General features: G+C 35.0%; 1 protein-coding gene across 1 annotated transcript in view; it reads right to left on the bottom strand.

Moving 5' to 3' along the window:
* Positions 1-1,116: 1,116 nt before the first annotated feature.
* Positions 1,117-23,881, bottom strand: part of LOC143237139 (organic cation transporter protein-like) — a 32,938-nt gene continuing 10,173 nt past the window's right edge. The window contains exons 6-11 of the mRNA XM_076476058.1: positions 19,231-19,378; positions 17,617-17,714; positions 15,488-15,702; positions 14,595-14,776; positions 12,119-12,258; positions 1,117-4,426 (exon numbers count right to left, since the gene is read on the bottom strand). Coding sequence (XP_076332173.1) covers positions 4,357-4,426; positions 12,119-12,258; positions 14,595-14,776; positions 15,488-15,702; positions 17,617-17,714; positions 19,231-19,378 — 853 coding nt within the window. The 3' untranslated portion in view covers positions 1,117-4,356. The remainder of the gene's footprint in view (positions 4,427-12,118; positions 12,259-14,594; positions 14,777-15,487; positions 15,703-17,616; positions 17,715-19,230; positions 19,379-23,881) is intronic.

Genomic DNA, 23,881 nt, shown 5'->3' on the forward strand with positions numbered 1-23,881 from the left:
GCGGTCAAGGAGCATTGCATGTGTTTTAGTTGTGTGTTGGGAACAACAAAGGGCAGCTCAATTGGAGACATATGGTGGATCAGGAACTTAAATGGATACACGTTCTACACGATATAAAACGTGAATATATGCAAAGTCAATATAAATTCCATTTGACCCATACCCACAGCCAAAGTTCATGTTTTTAATTGATGTTATACCCCCTATGAAATTATACACTGAGCCACAGTTTTGACCAATCGGAATTCATCCAGCTTTTACTTTTGGATCTGGACGTTCAATTTTTAAGGTCAGGTTTACAGTTACAATTAGTCTCCCACTTTCCACTGGCTGATTGTAATTACTCTGCTTTATTGTTTCATTGTTACTGAGTTATTTTAACGTTTATCTGTATCTTGCTTAGACATTCACCCATCAATTCATCACCTTCTTCCAACAAGACCTATGTTTTTTGCAAGTAGGTAGGATTTCCTCTTCAGCAATTGGAACAACTCAGTCAACTGACCTAGAATGTTAAAGAATGGTCTAACATTCAACTTGGATGATTTATTGCATGAACATGTGATATTTCTGATGCATCTGACATGGGAGAACTCACTTCACTACACCTGTTATCTGGTTAGCTCTCAATTCTTCAGGGGCTGTGTAGCTCCCTTTGTATCATAGGGTTCTATCAGTGTTGGAGAAACTGACATTCCCGCATAAAAGAGAATTGATGATAAAAAATCTCACCAGAGGTGCCACATTTTCAGGACACTCAGCAGCTTGCTTCTTTATCACAGCTAAAAAGTGAAATATAAGCTTCTGGGTGTGGTTTCGTACTTCACTGGAGGATGTACAATCATAGACTGAAAACTACATAAGGTGATTAATTTATTCGTGAACTTAAAAGGTCTTTCTAGCACTTAGATATTTTTTAGGGTCTACCAACGGCTGGTATGGATATTAACACTTTTACTAATAAACGCACACACCTAGACCAACAACAAACAAACGATGATAAACCCTTAGATACAACAAACTACAAAACCTTATACTGCTGCATACCGTATATTCCCGACATCAGCGAAAAAATAACCAACATTTGGAAAAAACAACTTATAATAAAACACAACATGCCAGTAAACACCAAATTTATTCAAAAACCAGGTACAAAACTAAAGTCCATTCTATGTAAAAACTTTCCTGATAAAACACAACACCAACATTATTTATAAAATACAATGCAACAATTGCCACGACTTCTATGTTGGAGAAGCAAGGAAAAAAATGAAAACCGGATTCAAAGAACTTAAAAAACATCTTCATACGTTTTTGAACACTACAAATCAAATAAACACAATATAACCATAGAAAACAAATACTAAATAAGGAAACAAACATAAACAAATGCAAAATTAAAGAAGCCCTAAAACCAAAATTAAACCAATGTAAAGAAACACCTTTATATCTATACTAATTAATAACCTAACATTTAACTGCAACGCTCCCTACAATCTCGTACCCGTTTGTACTCTCGTCCCTAAGACTTGCGCTCGGCAACGGTCAGTTGCAAACTCTCTCTCTCTCGCTTGAAAATGACTTAGGAAGGTCGAAACGTTGTTTTCTGCTTTATTAGTGAAAGTATTAATACCTATTCCAGCCGTTCTTAAATACATTTTTACTTCAAGTGGGTTTCTCGTTGTCAAGAGGGCCTACCAAGTTATAGGAAGGCAAAAACGGGTTTTTATATCATCGCTATGACCACTTTGTCACGTGTTCTGCAAGAATGAAAGATGATTTAACTTCGACAAATTAGCTTTTTATGGTAAAGACAAATAGGAAAACATATTTGTAGGAAGTAAACAAGTCATCCTCATATAAACAAACCTTGGAACAGACTTAGATGTCAAAAGTGGAACTCTCGTAAAGCCATTCAAAATCACGATAAACCACGCAATGCTAGAACAGATACCAGTATTATATTAAATACGAGCATCCCATCTTCTATGTGGAATAAGTATTTTGTATATTAAAGTTGTTTTATGTTGTAATCGTTGCTAAAGAGTATTTTTTACATTTGTGACTGTGTACCTGCATGTTGTTTTTCTTTGTCAAATAACATTTATATGTTATTTTCAAAAGCGGGTTTCCTTTTCGTTATTATTTCCTTTGTAATGTGCTTAAACATAGCATAACTGATCTTTAAAGGGCTTTTTATTATTGTGATGGATTAACTTCTATTTTAAATTGTAATTAAAGGGAATGTCTTATGGTTAATGCTTGTTCTTCTTTAAAGAGCTGTGTTGTCAATGTGGAACAAAGAAGGTTAATGTGTTTCTTAGCCAACCCACGAGATTAAAGGTCATTGGTTTTAAGAGTCAAACTGAATGAAAACCTGTAAAAATAGATGAAGGGAAATGTGTTGTATGATGGCCTATCATGTGTTTTCACAAATTCTTTATCAATGTAGGAAGTATTAATTTTTTCATTTAGTCTGTTTTTGTGCAGTTCTGACATAAACACGTAATTTAGAAAAAAGAACTAAACTTTTTTTCCATAGTGACCGTTTTGTCTTTGTTTCATTCGATAGGGGATATTATTTATTGTACCCACAGTGATGTTGTAGCTACTTTGCAGGATCAATACCTGCAATGTTCTTTGCTGTTTGAAAAGATAATGTATGTATGTTATAACCACTGAATGCTGTGAGAAAATGACTAATCATGTGATGATATTGCTCCAATGAAAAGAGATTTACCACAAGATTGGAACAGATATACTTACAGATTTTTACTTGGCCATTGTAGTGAATAGTTGTAATGTATCTCAGGACGACTGGTATGGGTATTAACACTTACTAATAAAGCAGAAAAAAACGTTTTGACTTTCTGAAATATTTTCAGGTTAACACGAGTGAATAGCTCTGTTTAGATTTAACTTGAAGGAATAAAGCTGTCAATACATTCACAGGTCTAGTCGTAAGTTGAATGTATCATGTTTATTTAATTAAGAGCATAATTTTTCTGCTTTGCTTTTATTAAATGTTTATTCTCTTATCATCAGATGTGTTCACTCTTATATTCTATGTAGCTTAAATCTGAGTCGGGTTTTAAAATTCAGATTACGCTGCAAATTTCCCGTTCGTTCCTTCCATTTGGTAGTGGACCTGTATGATACTTGCACAGAAATCAACTTATCTGACAATACAATAAACGTATGAAAATATTACGTGGAAATACTTGAATTAAAATGTATTTCATACGAATTGTGGTAGATGGAAAGGTAACGATTACAGTCTGCTTTAGAACGAAGCCACATTGAACCAAGTGATGTGTCTATTGCGGATAATCGAATCTCGAATTTTAGCGTTTAATTCATTAAACTTCCCGCTTCTCCAACATTGTATAGAAGGGATAAAATGGACCATAAAGGTTAATGTTCTTATTTCTATCCAAAGTTCATAAAACAGATGTATTGCATATTATTTTGCGTTATTATACAAAAGTTTTAATTTCTCAGATGTGAGAATTTTTAATGATAAAGCAAATTTGGAAGTTTCAACAAAATTTATCGCACTACTGTTCCATTTTAAAACAGACTACATTGATTCTAAATTTCCCTCTCTTTGTTTTCTTATTACAAACAATGGAATAAAACCATTGAAGTTTCACATTTTTGGTTAGCGAACTCTCACGAGGTTCAGTTTAAAGTGAAATTGTTTTATTTCTTTCTAATTAATTTCCGAGAGATAGTGATAAAAATAAGCATTAATTAACAATGAAATTTCCAGTAGTTTTAACGTCAATTTATTTTTATTCTGTGTGGTCAGCTTTATCATACCTTGAAACTTGAAAAGCATATTGCTCATATGCGTTTATTTTAAATCATTCAAACAAAAGATATCTAACTATTTTAACTAAATCCGTTTATATACACATACAAAATCTAATGAAAAGTTTCTTCGTACTTATGTCTAGATAATTGTAAAATAAAAAATGGTAATAATTATTTGCATTTTCTACATTGTTGTAGTTCATACGTTCTCCGAATTAACAGTTATTGGTGGTGGATAAGTGGGAAATAATCACGAATTACTTTTATATATTTGTATATATAAGACTAAAGATATATTTATTATTTAAAAAAAACATCCCTCGCATATTGTACGTTTAAACCAAGATGTACATTTAACCGTTGCTTAAAAGTTAAGATAGTGTTTTTAGGCCTTTCTATGAACAGATTCAGCTGTTGATATAGAAACTTTTGAATGTTCACTATAGTAACTTCTTTTAAAATGATTATTAGCTTTATTAAGTTCCATTTTATCAGCTATACCAACTTTCACCATTACTTCTCGTGAGATGTTTCTTTTTTCTACACTTCTACAGCTTGAGATACGGTGGCTAGCTCCAGCTTCTCTGGTTTTGTTTTCTTCGGATTTTTCCTGAAATAACAAAATAAGCACTACTTTTAGCTCTACATTAAAGCGATAACTTTGTTTTAATAACCTCATATAAAACAAAACAATGCAAACTACCTCATAATATACATTTTTCTGCATACAGTAATATATAAAAATTACAATATGGATAATGTAATATGTTTTACATAAATCATTCAGAATTTCTGCTATAAAGGAAAACTGCGATAGTGGATTATTGGTTGCTAAAATGATATATTGTCAAAATCCATGTTGGATTTTTAGTTGACTCTTGTAGAGCGCAGATATTCCTCGTGTAGCTTTGCGCGAAATTCAAAACGAAACAAACGAACGACTGTTGTAGAACGTAAGGATGAGGATTCTGCGCTTGGAGAGGGTAAAGGAAGGACATACCTCTGAAAGGCTCTTGATTTCTACGTATACAACCCATATTTCGCTTCATATTTTGGTAGTGTTTTTACTATTCATTTCGAGTTTTACGCCAGTAGACACAGAGACAGAAGACCTTATTACCATCTGAATTAGCCCAAGACAGGAAGAACAACTTCGCTAAACAACGAGGCGACATGCCGGCCGGGGAGTCGGAGACCAGGGAAAGCGATGTAGCGTCTGAGACTGAGGGAGCAAGCCCGTCTGTTTCAGGGACAAAAAGTAAGTCTAGTGACTGTGGCCAAATAGATAATGAGGATGTAAAATTAAAATCTTTAATGTTCGTAGCGGAAAAGGAACTAAAAGCAAGGTTAGCGCCTATTAAAGAAAATACTATTAGGACTAGAAAAAAAAGAAAACTAGCAAAAGATATTATGCCTTCAACATCTGAAGATAGTGTAGCTAAGACTACGGTTATAGACTATAATATGCCAACAACTAGCAGTTCTAGCAACCCAAACCCCACCCTGGATATTCCACAACAAACAAGTTCAGACAAAGACGAAGTTCTTTCTGACGACGAAGGCTTCACGCTTGTGCAGACTCGAAGTCAGAAAAAACAAAGTAAACAAAGAACAACCACCACAGACACACATACACAACTCGCACCAAAATCACCTAAGTACGCAATTATAATCCAAGGGGTTCCTGGTAGTTTCAACCAACCACAATTATCCAAAGAAATATACAGGTGTAAACCTAACACAAAGATTACTAATATTAAGCGTCTGCCCAGAGGCGGTGTTCTGGTTCAAGGACAGGAACCCGCTGACTTTAACAGTCTATTAAAAGCTTGGCCTTCAGACGCATTCAAAACAGGAAACATTACAATACACCTACCAGGAACTAAACCAACACCGAAATCTTTTGTGATACGAGGTGTACATAATTCAATAGACATAGAAGACATTAAGGAAGAGTTAAGTACACAAAACATAAAACATATTTCAGTAGACCGCATAATTTCAAATATTACTAAAAGACCCACAAACCTAATCAAAGTAGTCACAGACAACAGCCAGGATATTACACAATTCATTAATAATGGTATCACTATGTGGTATCAAAAGTACACAGTAGAACAAACAAAAACACCAGCAGTGGTTGTCACACAGTGCTACCAATGCCAAAGGTTTGGACATGTAGCAGCAGCATGCCAAGCAAATGCGCATTGTGTGGGCTGTGGGGAGAATCACCACATTACACAGTGTACAAAACAGAACCCCAAACCCAAATGCTGCAATTGTGGGGAAGAACACACGGCAAATTATAAAGGTTGTCAGAAATATAAATCCATTAAAACACACTTATACGAAATTAAAAATCCCAACATGAACAAGCCACCACCACCACGAACCATTAAGGAACCCACACCTACCACTCCAGCACCACAAAGTACAACTACACAAACAAACACGCTGCAGTGGTTAAAAATTCATCATCCCGACAGGAAAAACCATTACCAAGTGAAGAGGAAATATCAAAACCACCTCAAAACACACAACCAACAACAACTGAAACAACACTGACATCTGCCATAACTTCCACTTTCTCGGAAATAATGGCAGAATATACAAACCCTACAAACACCAACAGTCTCACAGACATAATAGTTAAAATCATATTGAAAAACATACACAAATTCTTGCCGCAAATTTTAACCTCCATCATAAACTCCACTAAACATGGATAACTTCACAGTTTTACACATCTATATCCAGGGTGCTCTTGCTTCCAAGAAACATGAGATTGAAGATACAACAAACTCCATAAAACCTGATGTAATTATTAGTGAAACTCTCCTATATAACTACCATAGATTTAAATTAAACGGCTACTCTACTATTAGACATGACAGGAAGGATAATAGAGATCCAAACAGAGGTCTTTTATTATTGTATAAGACTGAACTTATAGTTCAGGAACTTACTATCCCTTCCAGTAATGAATCTATAATTATTAATGTAAAAACGCAAAATCATACAGACGTTACTGTGGCGGGCATCTACTGCTCGCCTAGTACAGTGTTATGTGTAAATCTATTGAATATATTGTATAATAGTAACTGTAATCTTATTATTATCGGCGACCTAAACAGTAAACATATAGCATTCAACTGTTGAAGTACAAACGCAAACGGCAATATGCTTTTTCAATTTTTGGATGAATCTAACATGATTTTATTAAACGATGCAACACCGACACATATCTCGTACGCACACGGCACCAGTGAAATACTGGACCTATGCCTGTGTTCGTCAAATATGAGTCGCAAATTCGTAAATTTTCATGTTGGTCACGATATAGATAGTGACCACCTCCCAGTTTGGTGTATCTTCAATCTCACTCCCCACTTAAATAAAATCATAGTGAGAGACCAACTGAACTCCAAAAAAGCTAATTGGCAAGTTTTTCAAACTATATTGAATGAAACCTTACCTCCAGAAGTACTACATATTGCCGCGGACGCATCAGATATAGATGCATACTGTCATATCATCTCTGAGTGTCTAAAACATGCAGCCAACAGTTCGATACCGAAACAAAAACACTTCACAACAACTCATTCATGGCAACCACATAAAGATATAATACACTTAATTAAAAACAGACGTATACTCAGATAAACACAATAAGGAATAAAATACGAAACTTAATCAGACAACAGAGACAAGAAAACTGGGACACCTTCTGTTCCGATCTAAATCACAAAACTGATCCTAAACAATTCTGGACACACTTGAAAAGATTTACAAACACAGGAACAACAAACACAGTATATCCACCACTGGAACTAAATGGAGAAACAGCATACAGTAACACAGAAAAAGCCGAGATATTTAAAAAAACACCTAGAAAACACGTTCAAAACACATCATGAACCAGACATGAACAGATACTTTTATAATACAGTCAAAAACTTTATTGATCAAAACAGAAGCATTTTTACACCTAAATTTCCAGTCAACACTATTACACACCAAGAAAAAACAAAAGACTGGAGCACTCATCAACTGGTAAAACATATCACTGTAACAGAAGTCGTAACTGCTATTAACAACACAAAAAACGAAGCCCCTGGAGAAGATGGTATTCAAGCTATCCTCCTAAAACAAGGCACTCAGAGATTATATGAACACCTAACAGCGTTATTTAATCTCTCACTATCAGCTGGATATATCCCCGTTTCTTGGAAGGAAGCAATAGTATTAATGTTCCAGAAAGAAGGAAAGCCAGCGAATAAACCAAACAACTACCGCCCGATTAGCTTAACCAGTTGTATTGGCAAAGTATTAGAGAGGATAATTAGTAATCGTCTGTCAGTTTACTTAGAAGAAAATTCAAAATTACCAGAAATTCAAAACGGATTTCGAAAAAACCGCCAAACTACAGACCACCTGATTCGACTTACAGAATCAATTACCGACAGCTTCAACAAAAAAGAATGCACTGTAGCTTGCTTTCTCGACATTGAGAAAGCATTTGACACAGTGTGGCATAATGGTTTACGTCATAGATTACTTGAGATGGCATTACCCCAGGAAACTATTCGCTGGCTGTCCAACTTCCTGGAAAACAGAATGTGTAAAGTAAATGTAAACGGGGCCCACTCAGGGTCCTTTTCACCCGAAGCAGGAGTCCCGCAGGGAGGGGTTGTTAGCCCTATATTATTTATCATGTACGTGAGTAATATGCCTCTCTCGGACCTAAATTTAGGTTATGCATCACAGTTCGCTGACGATGTAGCAGTCTGAAAGTGCCCCCACTCCGTCAATAGCAGCAACGAACCTACAACCAGTCCTAAATAACATCGAAGAATACTGCCAGAAATACAGAATCAAAATGAATATTCCAAAAACCCAAGTCATGGTATTCAGCAGACTGAATAAGCTGAAAAAAGATCCACCAAAACTCTATATGAATGGATCACTTTTACTGACTGCTACTTCTGCTAAATTTCTAGGTCTAACCTATGACTCAAAATTAACGTGGCTACCATATATTAAAAATGTACTGATACGAATCTGGAAAAGAGCAAACTATGCAAGAAGTCTTTCAGGTAAAATCCAAGGAACATCACCAGACAACATACTTAAAATCTACAAAACGTACATTAGACCAACAATAGAATATGCATCACCTGCCTGGATTAACATAGCACCTACACATGTACAGAAACTTCAACGTATACAAAATTCTGTACTAACTTCAGCATATAAAGTACCACGTAGCACCTCAACCACATTCATGCACAAGTATGCAAACATAGATACAATAGCTGAAAGACTCTTGCATAATTCTCTAAAATATTTCAATAAGAATTAGCATAAAAATGACTTAATATGTGATCTCGACAGATATCACGTACATGATGTAAATGGTCCTAAATACCTCTCCCCGTTTAACATATATTTAAGAAATGTAACACAAGCTGGCCACTATGCACTAGACACTTAGTCCTTGTTTCTTTATATTTTTATAATTATTATTTTCTTTTTTAATCATTATTTTTTTTCTCTTTTTGAATTATTATTCAAGTATTGAATAATAATAATTATTATTACTTTCTTTTGTGTGTGTGTGTGTGTGTTACTACAAGTAGTAGTAGCATTCTCTCAATCGAGAAAAAGGAGAAAAATTCAAAAAATATATATATATATGAAAATACAAAAAAAAAATTAAATGAAGAAAAAAAAACTTCTTGTTCGTCCATGCATGTACTGAGCCCTGAAATGGATCTGAGTATGATGTTATACTTTTACTCTGGGAGGGAGGAAGAGGTCAAATGTACCTGACCCTCCTGGGTATTTAACAACATCAATACCCAAATACCCACACAGTCAAACTTGTAGAACGTAACGAGAGCTGAGCTGGGGCATTCGATTATTAGGTTGCTATAGAATATAGTTACAATAGCTGTCTTGTTCGATTTTACGTTGATTATTTTAAGGTAGGATATCAATTCTGGCATGTTGTACTGTTCGTTGGTTGTTGAAAAATGTGGCTGTTAATTGATTAGTAAAATGAAGTGACAAAAGTGGGAAGTTATATTGTTAATTAAAAGTAGATACAACAACTGGCATGTTAACTTGATGGTTGATTATTAAAATGTGGTGACAACAACTGTGAGCTCCACTATTGGTTAGTATTAAATATAATAACTGCCATGTTAGACTAATGGCTGATTATAAACATGTAGTAACAATAAGTGGAAGTTACATTGCTAGTTTGCAATAGACGCATAAACTGGCATCTTAGATTTATCATTGATTATTGAAAAGTAGAAAACTGTTGGTATTTTGGATTGTTATTTGACGATTGAAAAATAACCGGCAAGTGAAACTGTCTGTTGATTTTAAAAATATCATGGAAACAAATGTTATATTGAATTGTTTTTTGTTAAAAGAAAATAGTGATAGAAAACGGCAAATAAGATTTTTGGTTGATAACACTATGTAACACAAATTTTGTTCCTGGATAGTATGTGTTATTTCTTAATTGCTTAATTGCGGTGTCCCTGCTATCCCAAAGGTAAAGATAACAGGGAAACTTGGTAAAGCTTCCTTGGAGACCCATCAGGAATGCGACCATTTTGAAGTCTCCGATAACCTCCCAGCCATACTCATCATACTTCAAGGTTTCTAGCAAAGTCTTGACGCTGTTGTATTTCTCTTTGAGGTGCACCGAAAGACATTTAAATTTTAAAAGGTCTAAAACTTATATAATATAAAATATTACTATTCAAGCAAGCAAAAATTGTCCGTCTTATCTTCTAGAGTTTTTTTACAGTGCTCACAGGTATAATAAGATGCTCAGGGTTAGTCTTGATCCTTGACAGACATGCTGAAATATGTCTTGTAGGCTTCACACATTTTAACAGATACTGTCACAGAGTACCTTTTCTCTCTTGTCTTGATAAATTGGACACATACATAGCAGAATGCGTCTAGAGAACGCTTGCAGCTTCTTGATGCCATTTCCGATAAAACCAGATAGGTCTATGTATTCACTTAGGCAGCTAGAATTAAACTGAAGTGGTGAGACCCTGTATATGTATTACTATGGAAAGTTCTGGGAAATTTTGAAAGGTTTTTGAAAGTACTTGTAAGTTCAATAAAATTCTCTATCAGTTATTCAGCACTGAATCTACCTGAAAGGTTCTGGAAAATGGTTAAATTTGAAAATTTCATTACCTAGGTCACAAAAGCAAAATTTGAAGAGAAGAATAGGTCTTTTCCATTTACTTTAGGCATAAGCAATTGGGAAATAATACTTTCTGCCCAGGAACAAGAAAAAGTAAAAATTTTGTTACATAGTATTATTAAAATATAGAGATAATATTTGGAATATGGATTGTTGACTTGTTAAAATAATGTAGTGTTGCTAAATGTTATGATAATCTTTTAGTTGGTTAATTATTTATTTACTATTTATTAGAACGTAGTAACAAAATGGTGTATTGTACCTTGATTGATTACTAAAAAGCAGTGAAAGAAAGCTGCATGTTGAATTGTTGGTTGTTTATAACAGTGTTGAGAAAACAACTGGCTTGTTGAATTGATGGATGATTGTTAAAATATATTAACATGGTATATTGAGCTTGGCTGGTTATTAAAATTTACTGTATTGGAATTAGATTATTTGCTTATTATCAGAAAGTAATGACAATAACTGTTATGTTGGATTTTTACTTAATATTAAAATGTAGTGACAACAACAAGCATATTGAATTGTCAGTTTGAACTGGTGATAACAAATGACGTGAGGGATGTTAGTTCGTATTAGTGTTAACAACTAGCATGTTAATTGTTGGTTCGTAACAGTGAAAACAACAGGCATACTGGATTGTTGTTTTGTAGTCGTGATAACAATTTGCATGTTGAATTGTTAGTTCGTACTAGTGACAACAACTTGCATGTGAGTTGTTGTTTTACTCTAGTGACAACAACTGACATGTGGGATTGTTGGTTCGAAGTAGTGATAACAACTAGTAATAAAGAACATCTGACATACAAGTTTCATGTTGGATTGATGATTAATTATAAGAATGCAGTTAAAACCAACACTACTGCTGGTTTATCGCTGTTCGTTAATGTCCATACAGATAAATAAACAACAAAAGCTTTTTCGAAACAAAAATGAATTATGAAAAAAACCAAATAACTGTAACACATATATGAATCATTTTTGTAGGTCTTCATCAGTCATATAATTAAAACACCTCCCGTTAAAACCTATTTGTTAAATCCACTATTCTGTCCTCACCTGTGAAACTCTTCTCCTTGTTCTAGACTGTCCATCATCGTATGCATGTTGGTTTCAGGAAGCAAAGGAACTAGAAAACTACCAAAAACTGAGATGGCTCCAAATATACCAAGAGGAACATTAGGGTGGGTTGCTCTACCCTGAAATATAGCAAGAGTAAGAAATATTACACTCGTGTATTGTTCTTTACAGTTTTACATTTCTTTTGTGTATTGATAAGCCACTGTCTGTATTTATAGTCAATTTAGTTACACATAATTACCCAGAATAAATAACGAAGTACGTTTTGGTTATGATATGCATAGAGTACTTTGTCAAATTATTAGGATAAAGTCAAAAATTAGATCTCAGGCTACTTTGAAAGAACAATGGAAGGTAAATCACAGGTGGAATATCAACATTTTTTCAGTCTTCATATTTAGTACAACAGAATCTCAGTGAAAGTGTTTGAGTTCAGTAAACAGTTAATATTTTGTGTGTCTACCTTTTGCTTTAATAGCTGCAGACAGTTTTTGAGGCACTGTTGCAACATATTTGATTAAAGTGACTTTTGGAATTTTATTCCTAATGTCTCTAATACGGTCCCTTTAAGTTTCTCTTGAAGTTCTTAGTGATGTGTCAAGCTTTTGGTCTATCAAATCCTAGATCTGCTCGATTGGGTTGAGATCAGAGCTCTGTGGGGCTATTACATCATTTAAATGACTTCAACAGTTTTTCTTTAGATAAGTAATTTCACCATAGGTAGGATGAGTATTTGTGGTCATTATCTTCTTGGTAATAGAATCCTTTACTAATAATGCAAACCACTGGGTATACTATGACGGATGAATATTTGGTGGTGCTTGTTTTGGTTCCATATTCCACTTATTGTGCAAATATTTCTTTTTTTGTCTGCAGAAAAATACCCCCAAACCTTCACACTGCTTTCCCCATGCTTCATGGTAAATGTTATGCACTGAAGAAGCCATCTTTCACCCTTCTTCTGCTTGACGTACAACCTAAACTTTGAACCAGCTATCTTAAACTTGGACTCATCCATCCTTAGCATCCTTTTCTAATCATGAACAGTCCAGTTTTGTATATTTTAGAAAATTTCGGTCTCTTGACAACAATTGGAGATTGGAGCAAAGGTTTTTAAACTGATATACGACCAAATATTTTGTTATCGCTTGTCTCGGTCTTACGATCTAGTGTTTGGGGAGCATGTTTAGCCTGCAGCAATTTATCGTAGAGTCCAACCAGCATTAGTAAGGCTTTAATGCGAATTTTCTGCTCAACTGACAATTCTCTATTTTTCTGGATCTTGGCACGAAAACAAAACTTAATATTTAGTGTTAGATATTGTTTTATTAAGTCTGTTTGTGGCATACCATTAAAATGATTTTTTCTTGCATATACCAATAACTTATGATAGCTCATATGCTATGTATGCCCTTAAATTTGGCCAATATGTACATTCAAGGAAAGGCTTTATGATATGCCCTTGGTACACGCTTGGGAGAATTCTAAAGAATAATAAATATTCATTCACTGACTCATTGAGCTGTCAACAGGGATCAATGATTCATCACCACAGTGTTGAAAGTTACATTCTGTAAAGCCATGGAAGAATTAGCCATATAAAAGGGAAAGAATGATAAAGTATTCTTTTGTACTAACAATTTTGCACATTATTTTATATATATACATATATAGTTTACTATACTTGATGAGACTTATTAATGATAATTGAACACAATTCTAGAAACTTCTTAAACTTGGACTTTTTCAAATTAAAACATTACGGTTAAAACGCCGAGAGCTAGTGAAGCGTTAGAATCCATTAAGCCTAAAATCACGTAAACTATAGATACATTCTCCCCAAAAAAAAAATTTACTTAAGTTATATATCTAGGGTTTAAAGTTAGAGGAACGTAAGAGGCCCGGCAGGGCCAAGTGGTTAAGGCCCTCGACTCGTAATCCGAGGATCGCGGGCTCGAATCCTCGTCACACCAAATATGCTCTCTCTTTCAACTATGGGGGTGTTATAATGTTACGATAAATCCTACTTGGATGGTGATGACTAGCTGCTTTCCCTTTAGTCTTATACTGCTAAATTAGGGACGGCTAGCGCAGATAGCTCTCGTGTAGCTTTGCGCGAAATAAAAAAACAAAAAAACAAACAGGAACGTAAAAAAAAGAATCACATACACTATTTTTTGTTTTCCACGAGTTACGCCCCTTGTGTGTTTTTATTTAATACCAGAACTCGTCAGGTAGGCTAGACGATGAGAGATAAGAGATTCAATGACACGCTTCTTATATATACATATGTAGTTACGATGTAAATGCTGAAAGCTGGTGAAGTATTAAATGGAAACAAGAAAAAAACAGTTTTGGCTTTGCATTGTTTTCATATATCAAGATTTAAAGTTAAATATTCATAAAAAATAATTAAGAAAATTCAGTTCGTATGGTTATTTTATCTTTAACTTACCAGTTCTTTAACAAAAGGAGCAATAATGGATCCAATTCTGGCAACTGTAGAGCAGCATCCTACACCGACATTCCTCACTACGGTGGGGAAGGCTTCAGCCGAGTAGATGTAGATGAACACAAAAGTCCCAGTAATACACAGTTTACCAAGCATAGCAAATGTTGTTCTTAACCATTGAAGGTCTGGTGTCAAAATAAAAAGTTATTTTATATTAATGTTTAATCTTATCATAGACAAATTGAAAGTTGGAGGCCACAGATTTTTTTACACAGAAATCTGCCTCTGTTTATGTTTAAAAAAACAACAACAGAGAAACTTGCTAACTAATTAAACGTTTGTTAATCGTTTTTATTTTATGAATAAATGCAGTCTTTATGAAAGTTCAGGTTTTAAAAAGGTGAGTGCTCTAAAATAACATATTCGACACATATAACTAAATCATAGTGACCTAAATTCCTGTACAGGTATCCCTCGGTTTTCGATTTAAAGGTAAAGGTAGATTACGCGTTTCTGACCCGAAGGTTTTTGTCACGCTAAATTCCTACGCGAAATGGTTGCGTAGAGGGATCTCACAGCCGAGGCTTCTGTGACGTTCCTCAATGGAGTGGCACGCTGTTTAACATTTTGTCCATAGCGCTTTACTGATTTTGAAGGAAGGCCCTCCTTTATTAAATAGTTGGATTTAAATGACATTTTTAAAGCGCAGCGAGATTCTGAGGCAAAAAGACCAGAACAGTGGACTCTCTGATCAGTATGTTAATCGCTACGCCTCGCCCGGTTTATTTTAATCTCAATAATTGAATAAGTGACAATTTATTATTATGTTTTCAAATCTTTACACAAAGGATACTTTAAAAAGATAATAATTTTGTTATAAACAGTTATGGACTTACCTTCAGGAACCGGAATGGTTAAAGAGCAAGCTATACCTCCAATAAAAAGTGAAGCTAACAGTGGCATCCTTCGGCCAAAATATTTCAGACTAATAAAAGCCAAAAACTGAGCTGGGAATTCAACAGCTCCAGAAATAAAGAAGTTTAAGAAAGGATTTCCATAAAGATCATTTGTGTTCAGGGAAAGTCCATAAAAGATGAAAGCTGTCACAAACCTGAAATGTAGAAATTAGAACCGAATCAAAATTAAGAAAATAATAAAAAAAAAGAATTTAACCTCATTACTCTGACAGCACTCTTCCTTCCCTGTGCATTTTTTCCTTGTAATTTTTAATAACGTTGTGAAAGTATAGGTGATCGTTTTTCTTTTGATTTTTTGTATAAATTTTTTGGCAAATAAACGAGCTAGAGATCCAAAAAAGAGAGGAATGTATCCCATAACTTCTGAATAGATGTGTTATCCTGCAATAGTCAGAAGACTTTAGTCTATACCATAATACTATCACAATCACTAGAAGTCTTGGGAGTTTTCCTGGTATGTATTATTTGCTATAAACTATTGCTACTGACCCACGGTATACTTCGACCTCAATACTGAAAGTGGGTTTCCTCTGTATATCTTAAATTGTTGGATAAAATTAGATGTGAATTCAGGGTTGTAACCGTTGTGGGAGTATATTTGAATATTATACGACGATCTCTTCCTAGCGCACCCTTGAACTCCTAGAACAGCCTCTTTTCATAAATAAACTTCCTTTCAACTAAGCACATTTTACTTTTCTAGCTTAGGAAATAGTACCTGTGTTTTCAATGTCTCAACTGGTTTCCCTAAAAGAATAAAGATCAAGAATGTTGCTCTCCTCCAGCATGGCCAGATGGTTAAGGCGCTCGACTCGTTATCCCAGAGTCGCGGGTTTAAATCCCTGTCACACTAAACATGCTTGCCCATTCAGCCGTATGGGCGTTATAATGCGACGATCAATCCCACTATTCGTTGGTAAAAGGGTAGCCCAAGAAGACTAGCCGTCCATAATTTAGTGGTGTAAGACTAGAGGGAAGGCAGCTAGTCATCAACGCCAACACTTGGGCTACTCTTTCACCAACGAATAGTGGGATTGACCGTCAATTACAATACCCCCACGGCTGAAAGAGCGAGCATGTTTAATGCGGCGGAGATTCGAACCCGCGAGTTGGTAGAGATTCTGATGAGTAATAAAATCGAATCGGGTATACGCACGCACCACGGTTGTATAGCTGACGCAAAGGGGAGTGCCCTCTACATTCCGACAATCAGTTACACAACCCCTTTCAAACATGTGATCAGCTTCCGGTCAGTTACCTCTCTCTTTCTTTGTGAACCTGACGATGACCGAAGAAGGTCGAAACGTTGTTCACTCCTCTACGTAAACAATTTTCTCAACTCAAACGAGCCGTTTTTACATATATATTTCTCTACAAGTGGGTTTTCTCGACATCACTGTTCAAGTGCTTCAGCTGTTGAAAATTTCCTTTTGTTTAGATATATATATATACGTATGTAGTTACGATGTAAATGCTGAAAGCTGGTGAGGTATTAAATTAAGTATATATATACTTTTACACCAACAAGGCAAATATCCGACAAAAACACACACACACAAACGCAATAGCTTAGAAACACCTGAGATGAATTTTAAACATCCCACAAAATAAAAAAAAAACAACAACTTTATAACTGGTTAAACAAGTACTATTTGGATTCACAAATGTTTGGATTTTAAACATTGCGCAAATACTAACGACTCAATTTTATATAAAAGGATTTACTTCATTTCAATTATCAATTTTATTGTAACGTGTATAATTTCCTGCACAAAATACAAGGAACTTATACAATATAAGAGATTACCACACAATTTACTAGAATAGATTATATAATCATACCACAATTCGAAACTTGCGATTACTTTTTGAAACAAAATCAAGCAACAGAAACTTTTGTTTTTGAAAATAATTGAAACTCTGCTAAAAGTACTTAATAAAAACATGTGGGAGAGTAACATTTCAATTATAAAAATGACAATCATTACACGAAATTTTAAATTTCAGTGTATTTAAAAATTTTCCCCTTTAATAATTTATAAACTTACCATATGAAAAAAAGCACCAACGAGCTTTTCCTCAAACTAGGCGTTCTAAGAAGGTCCAACATACTGGCATGTCGTTTTTTCTCGTCGTTTTCTACTTTCTAAAACACGAAACTTTACTTAAATCAAGATGTGTTACAGAAGAGAATCTCATAATTATTTATATCTAGTACAATAACGTTTCCACATAAGCTGTTTCCTGGGCTTACAGAATATATCAATACTATTTTTAATAGCTAACGTACCAAATGATGCACATGCGCGTAGCGGCATAGTTTTTAAAATTTTATTTAAAAAACAACAACACTCATCTGCAAGGGGATGGTGTAGCGTAATTGACTGTTTCTTAGGCCCGGGATGGCCAAGTGTGTTAAAGCGTTCGACTCGTAATCCGAGCGTCGCGGCTTCGAATCCCGGTCGCACCAAACATGCTCGCCCTTTCAGCCGTGGGGGCGTTATAATGTTACCGTCAATCCCACTATTCGTTGATAAAAGAGTAGCCCAAGAGTTGGCGGTGGGTGATGATGACTAGCTGCCCTCCCTCTAGTCTTGCACTGCTAAATTAGGGACGGCTAGCGCAGATAGCCCTCGAGTAGCTTTGCGCGAAATACAAACAAACAAGACTGTTTCTTTAGACGAAAAACGCCAACTCGTGTTTGATCTTTATAACATATTTAAATGTATCAACCAAATAAATAATTGTATTGTTATAGGTTATATTTTCAATACTTATTTTAATATGTTATAATAATTATATGAAGTCAAGACATTTAATGAACGTTTGCGCCTTTGTGGAATACCAAAGCTTCTTGTGGAAAGTGGAAAGCAAGTGAACAATATTAAAATTCCAGATTGAATGAATTTAATTAAATCATTTAGTTCAGTGTCACTCAGTGAATCTCTCTGGCAGTTAGTTAATTAGTTAATTCAACTTTCGATGACATTTTGAAAGCAATTATTGCTGAAGTTTATTAGAAGCTGGGCGTTCAGTAGTCTAAGAAGATATATACAAACGTTGTTTGTGAAGTTAAGCCTACTAGTGAACGTGACCTACATAAATTGTGAGTAAAGAAATAAACACAATAGTCATCATTGAGTACACTTTGCACTATTTCTATTAAATTATCTATAAGAGCACGCGCAATAACAGAAGACGTTATGTTTGTTTGTTTGTTTTTGGAATTTTTCGCAAAGCTACTCGAGGGCTATCTGCGCTAGCCGTCACTAATTTAGCAGTGTAAGACTAGAGGGAGGGCAGCTAGTCATCATCACCCACCGCCAACTCTTAGGCTACTCTTTTACCAACGAATAGTGGGATTGACCGTAACATTATAACGCCCCCAAGGCTGAAAGGGTGAGCATGTTTGGTGCAACGGGGATTCGAACCCGCGACCCTCGGATTACGAGTCGAACGCCTTAACCCACCTGGCCATGCCGGGCAAAGACGTTATGAAAGCATGTTGATGTTGAAATCATTCCACCTAACTAAAAACAAAAGCAAATTAACAAAATGTTCATAATTAATGTCTCAATACCGCATTTTCCTTTCTCATCAGTTTTTTACAACTTAGCCCCGATAATTTCATATATTTATTTGTAATTCTTATCCTAACAAACCTTTCTGGATTTCTTTACGATTTGTTGTAATGCAGCTGGAAGATCTGCGCATTCCTTTTTGTTAATCTTCATAAGTTTCTTCACAACTTCTTCAGCTTTTTCCAGTTTTTCTTGAGATACTAACCATCGTGGAGACTCAGGAATAAGCCTGTATGTTAGAAAATTACAATTATCAGCTTCTACTTACCAAAACCATTTTAAGCTAAATTAACAACATAATTATGATGGTTGATTGACTAAATCGTAACGTGTTCAAATCTTTAATTTTGTATGTATTATGAATACATAATCATTTTATTTAAGTAACAAAATCACACAAGAAAACCACTAAGACTTCATCTAAATGAATATCTCAAACGTTTTATTTAGTAAGGCATTGTGCTTTATATATTAGTTTCTCTATCCGAAATATATGTAATCGGTCTGTTTGACCGACCCTGTAATTACTACAAATATACGAAAGTAACTCAAAGCTACAATTTCTTCTTTCCAGATTATATAACAGAAAATCACAGCTATTTATCTTAAATACCTTGAAATTTGTGCAAATTTACATATGCTTTTACTTAATTTTACCTTTTATTACCCTATTACAAACTATAAAACATACAGCAAATGCCTAGCTCAAGTCACTGTATTGAGTAATGCAATACACGAGCTACTCACAAATATATTTCATGCAGAACTTTTACTAGTATTATTTTGTAGACAACCGAATACGTTTCCGATTTCTATATTTTAGTTACTTTGACAACAAAAAATATACATAAATAACAAAACAATTAGCGACGATATATTCTTTGGCCTCTTTTGTTGTTTTTGATGTTTTCCTACTGATGTAACTGAATTATTCTTTCTTGTAATGATGGCACTAGCAATTTAAGTATTTCTTATCAATTTGAAATATGCACTTATGGGTGTGTGTTTTTCTTATAGCAAAGCCACATCGGGCTATCTGCTCAGGTCACCGAGGGGAATCGAACCCCTGATTTTAGCATTGTAAATCCGTAGATTTACCACCGTACAAGCGGGGGTCATGCACTTATGAACGCAAAATAATAAAACACACAAAACAAACAACGATCTATAACTATTATAATTTAATTGATTTTTAATTAAGTAATTAAGGCAAAAACGCTCTAAGATAATTCCTTTCCTTACACGATCTGAACTTGTCAGTGGTAACTTTCAATCTATAAGAGATATACGAGGGCTGTTCAAAAAATACGCGGACTGTTTGAATTGCGCGGCTCCAGTTGGTTCCAGGGGAATCCGCTTGTTGTCGCTAGGTTCGCACAGATCAGCTGATTACGACGTCATTTCCCGATTGCAGATATCTTTATTTGTGTATTAGCTACGCGGTTTTAAGTGAAGTGCGATTTTTTTCGTTTGGCGGATTTTAGAATGAATGACCTGAAAAAGCAACGACCTGGTGTGAAATTTTGTGTTAAACTTGGAAAATCTGCGACTGAAACTTTTGCTATGCTTAACACGGCTTACGGTGATGTTGCTATGAATCGTACGGCGTGTTTCAAGTGGCATGAACGTTTTAAGGATGGTCGACACTCCATTGAAGATGATGAGCATCCTGGACGTCCTTCCACGTCAACTGACGACCCACACGTCGACAAAATCAACACCCTGGTGCGGGCAAATCGACGTCTGACTGTCAGGGAGCTTGCTGAAGAGTGTGGGATATCAGTTGGATATTGTTACGAGATTTTGACCGAAAAATTGAAGATGCACCGCGTTCAGCCCTCAGAACTCGTGAGTTTTTGGCCAAACACTCGATCACTGTTCTTCCCCACCCCTACTCACCTGACCTTGCTCCTTGCGATTTTTTCTTGTTCCCCAAACTCAAAAGACCCTTGAAAGGAAGAAGATTTGAGACGATTCCCGAGATTAAGGCAAATGCGACGAAGGAGCTGGAGGACATTACAAAAGAAGCGTACCAGGACTGTTTCAACAAGTGGAAACACCGTTGGGATAAGTGTGTGCGTTGGGAAGGAGAGTACTTTGAAGGGGTCCCAGACCTGTAACTTCTAAATAAAGTACATTTTGTTTTATGACGTCAGTCCGCGTATTTTTTGAACAGACCTCGTAACTAGATATATCTTCTGAGAACAACGTAGCATTTTACATCATTCAACAAATTAATTTTTTTCTTGTTATTTGTTATAAATGATTAATGAAAAGGCTTCAAAGAGAATTATTGGCAATATCTGAAAAAGATGTAATAGGTGGCCTTGGCACGTGTGTCTGACGATCTAGTTTAAACAGAGAAGATTGAAGGTTATTAAATTAGATTATGCCTAATCACTATTTGTATGACAAGTACTTTGTTAAACTCAGGACATCAGAGAGGGATATAGAAAGAATAGAGGAAGAGCATCTTGGAGATAACAGATGTGATGTACATACAAGGATTGTTTATTTGTTTCCTTTGAATTTCGCGCATCCCCGTTGCACCAAACATGCTCGCCCTTTCAGCCGTGAGGGCGTTATAATATTATTCTCAATCTCACTATTTGTTGATAAAAGAGCAGCCCAAGAGTTGGCAGTGGGTGGTGATGACTAGCTGCCTTCCATCTTGTCTTACACTGCTAAATTAGGGACGGCTAGCACAGATAGCCCTTGAGTAGCTTTGCACGAAATTAAAAACAAAACAAAAAACAAACATTCCATGAATAGCAGGATGTTCGACAAGCATATCAGAATTATTTCAGTTTAACTGAAATATATATTAAAAAAATTATTCAAAGCACGAAAACAAATAAAATAGTGTATTAACAAATAATGGCTACTTTACTGGATAGAGTCCTGTTATTTCTCTGATAACCAGCAGAGTAGACATTTTAGACTTACTAATAACAGGAAGTTATCAGGTCTAAGAGTTTGGTGTACATTTGAGTTAGTCATCACCACCCAAGGCAAACTCTTGGGCTACTCTTTTACCAACGAATAATGGAATTGACCGTCACATTACAACACTTCCACGGCTGAAAGGCGAGCATGTTTGGTGCAACGGGGATGCGAACCCGCGACCCTCAGATTACGAGTTGCACGCCTTAATACGCTTGGCCATACCGGGCTCTCCTGGAATGTACTGGATAATTTTCAGGAGAAATCAATGTACCTGAGAATTCGGCAAGTAAACTTTTATCCCTTCTCTCAGTCCAAATACAAAATACATAAAAAAATCAGAAGACATTTTTTATTGAAGAGTATAATTAAAAAATTATTTTTATTACTAAAACTTTACGCGTTTATTTTTAAAGCTTAATATGAACTAGTTGAGACAAAAACACTGACAAGTAAAGTGTAACCAATAATCCTAATGTTTTTGTTGTATAAAACAAACACCAAAGCTAAATGCAGCAAATTTCTCAAGTTTTTTGTGTTCATATCAATATTATTTTATCTGTTTAACCGTTTACTTTAACGTAACGCTACGTTAATCTTTGTACAGCGCGATTATACTTTATGCACAAAATTCTTTCCTGGCTTTTATTATTTTGCATATTCATTATTAGTTGAAGCCAACCCGAAGTTAGGCGTTTTCGTCTGTTGTCAGGTTTAGTATTTATTTAATCCGGTCGTTAACTTTGAAGTCATGTGCAGGGTAAACTACAAAATTTTTTTTGGCTTAACCTAACAGGGGTTCGATTCTCCTCGGTGGACTCAGCAGATAGTCCGATGCGGCTTTGCTATAAAAAACACTCGCACGCGTAACCTGTAAAACTGGACTGATTTTAGCCTACTTTTTAAAGACACTAAAATTAAAGAACAGAAATAATTTTTTGGGATAAATGTGTCACACTTTGCAGTATTACAAACGTACACAGACTGTTACTTATGAAACCAGTTGTATAACAAACATTTTATTGTATCTTTTAATCAGTTCTGTATTGAACTACAGCAATTAATATAACAAAGATGTGGAAAACAGATTTATGTATTTCCTTTAAATATAAGCCATGTGTTAGCTCCTTATTGTTATACTGCATACTGTATAGTAAACCACGTTAACAAGTTTTTATCAATGGATGGATGATGCCTGATTGAGTTTCTTCATACGTATTTGGCCTCCAGACTCACAAACCGGGTTTCGATACTGTGGTGGATAGAACACAGATATCTGATTGTGTAGCTTTGTGTTTGATTATAAATAAAGAAACAAACATACATCATTCGTGTTCTGAGAAAATGAATTACTCTAGAATGCAGATTATATCAACAAATACCTATCAGATTTGGTTCGGAACCTTTATTTATGGATAACATTTGTTTCGTTTTTCGAATGTAGTCCTAGGTTTATTTGCATTTACAAGTTAATTATTCTTGCCGTGGTAGAGAATATTAGCCAGTAAGATTAAGCAGGCATAAGGTATAACCCACAAACATGATAAATAACCAATCGTTTATAATTCCAGTTTGTTGTTGTTATTAAAATTTACAACTGTTTCTTTGAGTAGAGCTGAATAGCAAATAAGGATAAGAGCAATGTTTTTCGTATTGGAGTTTATAAGGATGCTGTATTATGGGGTCCGCAAGTCATATTTGAAATTTCAAACAATTATTAAAAAAAAAGATTTTTAGAATAAAAATATTAAAAAAAAAAATGAATTAAAACATCTAATTTTGAAATACA

Source organism: Tachypleus tridentatus, chromosome 13, assembly GCF_004210375.1.
Source record: "Tachypleus tridentatus isolate NWPU-2018 chromosome 13, ASM421037v1, whole genome shotgun sequence".
In the NCBI taxonomy this organism is placed as follows: domain Eukaryota; kingdom Metazoa; phylum Arthropoda; class Merostomata; order Xiphosura; family Limulidae; genus Tachypleus; species Tachypleus tridentatus.